Source organism: Mus caroli, chromosome 18 (genome assembly GCF_900094665.2).
Source record: "Mus caroli chromosome 18, CAROLI_EIJ_v1.1, whole genome shotgun sequence".
NCBI lineage: Eukaryota > Metazoa > Chordata > Mammalia > Rodentia > Muridae > Mus > Mus caroli.
In genome coordinates, this window is record NC_034587.1 from 31,665,101 (window position 1) to 31,673,221 (window position 8,121).

At 44.0% G+C, this 8,121-nt stretch overlaps 1 protein-coding gene across 3 annotated transcripts in view; it reads left to right on the plus strand.

Moving 5' to 3' along the window:
• Pkd2l2 (polycystin 2 like 2, transient receptor potential cation channel) overlaps window positions 1-8,121 on the plus strand; it is a 34,260-nt gene that overhangs the window by 2,551 nt on the left and 23,588 nt on the right. For 2 of the 3 annotated variants that reach the window (XM_029471802.1, XM_021150311.2), the window contains exons 3-5: window positions 488-621; window positions 2,351-2,607; window positions 4,665-4,886. In XM_029471802.1, coding sequence (XP_029327662.1) covers window positions 488-621; window positions 2,351-2,607; window positions 4,665-4,886 — 613 coding nt within the window. The remainder of the gene's footprint in view (window positions 1-487; window positions 622-2,350; window positions 2,608-4,664; window positions 4,887-8,121) is intronic. The other variant, XM_029471803.1, reaches the window with a different exon arrangement.

Genomic DNA, 8,121 nt, shown 5'->3' on the forward strand with positions numbered 1-8,121 from the left:
GGGAAAGGCCCCTTGTGGGTGGGACCATCCCTGGGCTGGTAGTCTTGGTTCTATAAGAGAGCAGGCTGAGCAAGCCAGGGGAAGCAAGCCAGTAAAGAACATCCCTTCATGGCTCTGCATCAGTTCCTGCTCCCTGACCTGCTTGAGTTCCAGTCCTGACTTCCTTGGTGATGAACAGCAGTATGGAAGTGTAAGCCTCCCCAACTTGCTTCTTGGTCATGATGTTTATGCAGGAATAGGAACCCTGACTAAGACACCACACAAGGGGAGAACGAGCTCCCACAAATTGTCCTTTGACCACCACATTTGTGACATGTGTGTGCGTGCATACATGGGTGCACGTGCACAAACACACACACACACAGATAAATGTAAAAAATACTTAGGCAATGCTGTTGTTTTTTTTTTTAAAGCTGGGAAAATTAATATTTTTGAACACTGCTGAAGTGGGATTTTAAGTTACACATTTTAAACTTGTTCTCCTTAGTGACTTTTGGGATGGTCAATCCACATATGTACTATTTAAACAAAGTTATGTCATCTCTGTTTGTGGACACTTCTCTACCTGATGACGAAAGAAGCAGCTTTAGGTCCATTCAGAGCATAACTGAGTTTTGGAAGGTAAGATGTGTACCTGATGAAGTACCTGATGAAGTGTACCTAAGATAGCTCATAGACCAGTGGTTGGGCTAGCTTGTGCTACAATGCTTGCCTAGTAAGTGAAGGCCCTGGGGTATAAAAAGAAAAAGAAATTCACAGACGGCCCATAACCCTTGCTACACACAGAAAATGCTCAGGAAAGATTTATTAAAGGAGTTATGAAATTGAGTGCCATTTTTATTAGAAAGTCAACTAATAGTGTCTGTCCTGGAGCTTTATGTTCACATGCGATGCTGTTATAACTTCAATTTTTTGATACTTTTCCAAATATTCCCATTTCCCTTAGAAAATGCAAGATTTGTTATGTGTACTGAAGCCAACCAACCTTGATTGTGTAAATAAAGTCCACATGAGGATCAGTCTTACAAATTGTTCATTTCCCAGAACAAATATTTACAAATTATGTATGCAACCCTATACTGTGTGTTACAGTAATATGCAGTATATACTTTTTTTTAAAAAAAGCAATGTGTAATATAATTTAATTCCATAGAGAGGTTTCTTCAGCACTGGAATAGACAGGTTTTCTGTTACACACAGCACAAGTCACCTGGAAGGAAGAATAAGCCGCTGCTGACCACTAACATTTGGATGAGGCAGTGGGAGCTGGATGAGGCAGTGGGAGCTGGATGAGGCAGTGGGAGCTGGATGAGGCAGTGGGAGCTGGATGAGGCAGTGGGGAAGGCTCTCCAGAAGTGATGGCAGTGTGGATCCATTTTAAATGGTCAATAAAGAAAATGTATCCACCAGTCAGTGATGGTGCAGACCTTCAATCCTAGCACTGGACAGGCAGAGGCAGGCAGATCCCTGAGTTTGAGGCCAGCCTGGTCTACAGATCGAGTTCCAGGACAGCCAGGGCTACACAGAGAAACCTGCCTAGAAAAAAGAAAAACAAGTATTTTAAGAATAAGGGGCAGTACGTGCTGTGTGCATTCATGTGGAACTGAATGGGGTGTGACGATAGAGGAGACAGAGTAGAAATGAATGGACAGAGATCTCGGCACGACTGTCACACTGCGAAGTTGAAATTTACTAAAGAGACAGTTGTCTTTGGGGTATGGGCCAAGATGGTGGCTAAATTATGTACACAGAGAAGCAGTTAGATTGGCAGAGCAGACTTTAGCTGTGCCTTTGACCATGTTTGTCTGAGAGGGTTCACCACCAGTGAAGACCTACCCTGGATGTGGGGCACCGTCTCCAGACTCTGGTGGGATGGAATAAGGGAGAAAGCACCAAGCACGTTCACCCTACTGTGGGCCACGGCTCTCCGAGCCGCCCCGTTGGGCTGCACCCTTCCGAAGGCAGACTGAAACTTAACTGAAATCTCTCCTCCCTTAAGGTGTTCTGTTGGTATTCTTCCACAGTGACTAGAAAAGTTTAGTAAGAAAGAGATCAAATGTAAGATAAGGTCCAAGTGGTCCTAAGTCATTGGCCTCATAGGAAATGAGGGATACAAGTTGTCCTTTCTCCTTTAATTGTGCTATGTGGCTGGTGGCAAAGACAAGAGATGGGGGCATGGAGTCTTGGGCTTGGGACTTGTCGTAAAATACGACAGGGACATAGTGAGGAGCAGCAGCCACCGGGGGCTTTGTCTGGGTCAGAACTTAGACTCAGGATCACATGTGTGAATTCAGTTTTTGTTGTCAGGGAGGTTTTTCTTTTCCCCCATGACCCTTGTCTTTTTCTGAAGTTCATGGAAGGACCCCTCATCGACGGCTTGTACTGGGACTCGTGGTATGGCAACAAACAGCAGTACAGTGTGAAGAACAGCAGCCGCATCTACTACGAGAACGTTCTTCTCGGCATCCCCAGAGTGCGGCAACTGCGAGTCCGAAACAACACTTGCAAGGTCTACCCAGCTTTCCAGTCCCTGGTCAGCGACTGTTACAACAAGTACACAGTGGAAAACGAAGACTTCTCTGATTTTGGCCTCAAACGCAATCCAGAGTGAGCAATATGAAATTAGTAGCTTTTTCTAGCAACTACCTTTGAATCATTACAAAATTATTTTTTTAAATAAATGTCTGTCTTCCAGCTATAATAAGAGTTGAGAACTGCAGTTGAGTGGTTCTTCCTTTAAATAGTACGGGAAGAAGCCCTGACGTTGGCAGAACTTACAATGTAAGAGCGGCCCTGTTTGATGGAGGAGTGGGTGTCAATGTGGTATGCGAAATGAATAGTTATAGTGGAAGCCGGGGCGGGGGGCATCAGTCGGTGTGCATGCATGCATGTGTGTGTGCGTGCATGCATGTGTGCACATGCAAGGGAAGCCAGACATCAGGCATCTTTCTAAATCATGGTTCACTTTCCCTTTCTGAGACCGGGTCTCTCATTGATTCTGCCCATCTGTTCCAGGGAGCTCCAATCCTGTCCACCCCCAGCTCTGGGATTACTGATTCATGACCCAGCAGCTGGCTTTAACGCAGGTTCTGGGGACCTAATCTCTGGGCCTTGTGCTTGCTGTAGGCATCTCCCAGCCCCCAAAACAGCACACTTTTCTCTTTTGGTAGCTTTTCTAGCTGTGGCCCAAAGCTTTGTAGGATCCTTAGGGAGCATGTAAGAACTCTTCGCCGTTCTCTTCCCTCACTGCACTCACCTTAAGTAAAGCCCCTGGCTTCAGGACCAAAAGGGGCCATTCTGCTCTTCGGCCTCATTTGATGATTGCCTACTGAAGGTGCTATCTTAGTTACTATTTATTTCTGTGCTAAGATACCCAAACAACTTACAGAAGTTTGTTGAGGGCTTACAATTGTGGAAGGTTAGAGTCCATGACTCTCATGGCTGGGTGGTGCAGACCCACCACCTTACACTGAAATGTGAAAGGCCAACGCCACTGGCACCCCCACCCCCACAAACAGACAATGATGGCTGTGTCAGCACTGTTTACACTTTTGGTATCAGGTGTCCGATGAAAATCATGGCCAAGCCAGGCATGGTGGCGCATGCCTTTAATCCCAGCACTCAGGAGGCAGAGGCAGGTGGATTTCTGAGTTTGAGGCCAACCTGGTCTACAGAGTGAGTTCCAGGACAGCTAGTGCTACACAGAGAAACCCTGTCTTGAAAAAAAACAAAAAAAAAAAAAAGAAGAAAGAAAATCATGGCCATAGAATAAGGTCAACCTTTTTGTATGTCCTATTTATTACAGTTATTCAGATGTTTTTCTATTCACCGTGCTCCCTAGAAACAGCTATGCTTTGCTCTTTTGGTGACTACTTCTGTAACCAGGTGCTTACTGGCTCTAAGTAATATCCTCCTAGTGTTGTGGCTTTACAATCCTGTGTATTTCCTGTTCTGGCCAGGGATCTGTTAATGTAGCTCTCTTCTGCCACCTCCTGTACGTTTAACCTTCTATTCTTAGCCTCTCAGCTATATCTGATTGCTTTTCATCATTAGTCTAGAATCCCCTTTCTTCTCCCCCAACCTCCGGGATTGTTTTACGTGTGCTGTCTTTTTCTTTGTGTGAGTGAGGGATTTACTGTTACTATTCAGGTTATTGCCATAGACAGCCCCAGCTGCCTGAGTTTGGGGCATTTGTGAGGCCTTACATAATTTTTATAAAGGTTATGAATTCATAAATGTAATGACACACCTTTCAGATCTGTTTGGAGGAAACTGAATGGGGAGACTAAAAGTATTCTTCTTTTTGCTTTCTTGTAAAAGCCAGAAAGATGGAGAAATAAAATTTTAAACATTTTTTGACAAAAAATTAAATAAGATGTATGTGTCTGCATGTGTGTATGTGTGTCTGTGCATGTCTACCTATCTGTCTCTGTGCGTGTGTCTGTGTGAATGCAAACACACCTGTACTACAAGAGTACCACAAAGCCATTGGATGCGTCCATTGTCCGGGACAAGTTTAAACCTGCTGAGTGTTGGCCCTTGTAACAAGTTAACTCAATGTCTAGGCTACCTTTGAACTTTCTATTTCAACTGTTTTAAATCAAAGATTCCCTTAAATTCTTGGGATGCTTTCTCATCTCCCTTTTTTCTTTGATGCTCCACAGATGGACGCACACGCCTTCTTCCCGCACTGCCCCATGGCACTGGGGGTTTGTTGGCGTATACCGAGATGGAGGATATATAGTCATGTTATCAAAATCAAAATCTGAAACCAAAGCCAAATTTGTTGACCTTCGACTGAACAACTGGATTAGCAGAGGCACCAGGGCTGTTTTTATTGATTTCTCACTGTACAATGCTAATGTCAACCTGTTTTGCATCATTAGGTGAGTAGCTTGGGAGCCTTATCTTAGGAAACGGAATTTTTAAAGAATCCAAAGCCTTTCCCGGTGTGTACAGCTCCTGCATACATGTGCAGAGGTTAACATCATAGCTTTAAGATAAATATGATGTTCTGACAATAATTCAGGAGAGAACGAAGCAACACCAACACCACACTCGTGTTCTTATGTCAGGGCATGTTTGGAGATATGAAGAGCTATATGATATGATATGCTGTGTTTTATGGTCTCTGGGTGTGTGTATGTGTGCCTGTGCTCAGGTTGCACCATAGTGCCAGGTGTGCAGGTCAGAGGACAGTGTTGGGGAGTCCGTTTTTCCCTCACTGTGAGTTCCAGGAATCAAATTCAGGGAGTCAACTTTGTCTAATGAGTGCTTTCACCCAACTTAAAATGTTTTAAATAGCAACAACAAAAATTATTTTGCCGAGTAGGAGCAATTCCAGAATCAGGACAAGTAATTTTCATGGTAAGTACAAAAGTCTAGCTCTGTGTGTGTGTGATTTCTGTTTCACTATCCCCAGAGTCATCCTTATCTTAAGCTCCCCCAGGATGCCTGTGGACCAAAAGCAGCTGTGGGAAGATGTCCTATGTTCAGAAGAGCAGCAAGCAGTTCTGTCCATGACTGATTTGCCTCCAAACCCAGGCCATGGCAATTGATAGACCTGAAGAGGCTCTAGAACACACACTAGGGAGCAAGGAAGCAAACATCAGAGCATGACTGTAGCTAGGGGGTTGGGGGGGGGGGAGTCTACTTTCCCTGATGGGTGGGGTGGCTGAGTAACTGAACACAGTCAGAGCATGACTGTAGCTGGGGAGTCAATCAGCTTTCCCTGAGGGACAGATGGCTGAGTAACTGAACACAGTCAATGTCCTATTTGGAGGGAAACCTGGGAAATGGCTACCAGAGAGACAGATAACAGGGTCTCGGAAAGGCTGTGAGCCTCCCTTTTTCTCATAGATCTTACTTTTTTTTTTTGTTTCTTCTCAGAATGGAATATGGAGTTGGAGTTTACACAGGCTAGGAGATTTTGCCCCTGTGCAGTAGTGAAGAAAAACAGGCCATGCCCTTTAAAGTCTGTAAAAATATTAACAGACTAGTAACACAGGCAATGAGCACTTAACAGACTAATAACACAGCCAATGAGCACATATCGTCCACATTGTCATTCTTGCTTTTCCCTCAGGAGATGGGAACTTTGCCTAACATTCACCCCTTCCAATGTTCCTGATCGTGATAAAGTAGAACAGACCATTTCTGTGACCTAAATACGCTGGAACACTGGGACATTCCTTAAGTCATAGGAAGAGCTCTTCTTAATGGCATTAAGTCCAAGTTTCTTGTCTCAAATTTTTATGCTTATGCCATTAAACATTGAGAAATCAGATTTTTCACATACACATGCGTGCACACACTCCCAACCACTTACACACATTCCACATGCACACACTTCTACAATCACATACACACACACGCGCGCGCACTCCCTCATGTGTTTGAGGACACACACATGCACACACACATACAAGTGTGCATACACACAAGCACATATACACACACTCCCATGTGCTTAATGACACACACATGCACATACACTCACACACACACACACTCACTCACACTCACACTTGCTCTCACAGTACGATGCTTCTGCCTTCACTAGATTCCTCCCCTTAACTTTAGACTACAGAATCACGATCAAAACATTACTTTTCATTATAACAAATAACAAACCCAGCAGACTGTGAACCAGTTAACTCCCATGTCAGTCGTTACTGCTCCCACACAGCTTTTTTTTTTTTTTTAACACTTTTTCTTTTGGACCACTTTTTGCCCAAGATATTTTACCTGACCCCAGGTACATACAAGTCAAACATTGCCGATACTAAATTATAAAATCTGTTGTACAACACTTTTTGACACATAATTTGACATATAATTACGTCTCGACTGATTAATACCATAGGATGCTGAGCACTTACAGCGAGTTCAGAGTTGACCGATATTCTGGGTTTTATGATGTCAGTGCCAAGAAGACCACTTCACGTAAATAGTACCAGATGCCAGAAGTACGTTCAGAGCCACAGAGCCGTAACAGATATTATTGAAAATTCTGTCCTAATCCCAAGCCAAAAGTCATTGTTATTTCTAAATGACTCAAGTCCACAATTGAGACAGCATTTTTTTTCATTTATTCTCCCTTTCTTCTCTTTCATTTTTTCCCCATTTGAGACAGGATCTCACTATGTAGACCAGGCTGGCCTTGAACTCACAGATAACCCCTACCTCTGCCCTTCAGGAATTCAAATTAAAAGTGTGCACCGCCACATCTGGCTGCAAACAGCAGTTTTTAAACCAAATGTTCTACCACAGTATAATTCAGAGATATCTAGTGCTTAGATACTTACATGCTCAAAAACAACGGGAGGACAACGCTGAGTCTTTGTCCCCCGTTATCAAATCATCCCATCTCTCTAGGAGCAGAAAATGCTGCATGTATAGTAGAAACACTAATTCATGCTGTAGTCAGGCTTGTGGCCCGGGGGCTTGGGGCGGTCTGCATTGGTGGTGTGGGCTGGGAAGCAGTGCCCAGTGCCTTGCTGTGTATTCAGAACACAGGCTGCAGGGACACTGTGCACTGCTGCTTGGCACAGGCAGAAACAGGTCTGATTCGTCGCACACTTGATTGGAATTAAGTTTTAGTCATTGTGCACTTGGAAATGTTCACTGTTGACACGCGTGCGTGTCCTGAATTTGGTTTAAGAAGAGATGGTTAAACTGATCATGGTTATATATGCCTTTAATCCCAGCTTTCCAGAGGCAGAGACAGGTCTATCTCCTTGAGTATGAGGCTAGCCTGGTCTACATAGTGAGTTCCAGGACAGCCAGTGCTATGAAGAGAGGCCATATCTCAAAAAAAAAAAACAAAAAAACAAAAAAACAAAAAAACAAACCTCATGTTGGGTATTGCTTTTTGTGTGTTTCCTTCCTTGTTTCACTGACTGTGAAAGTGAGCAGAACTGTGCTGTCTCCCCTTCTGTGAGCATCCACTGTGCGCACAGAGGGAACAGTTCTGTTGCTGGGCTGCATCTGTTAGGAAGCACTTCATTTCAATGACGATAGAGTTTCCTCATCTTTAAGTAGGGACACAGCTGCACAGACAGTTGGATTACACTGTAATACTGTGGTAGAAAACGCTGCCTCCCTGAATTACTGCCCGTT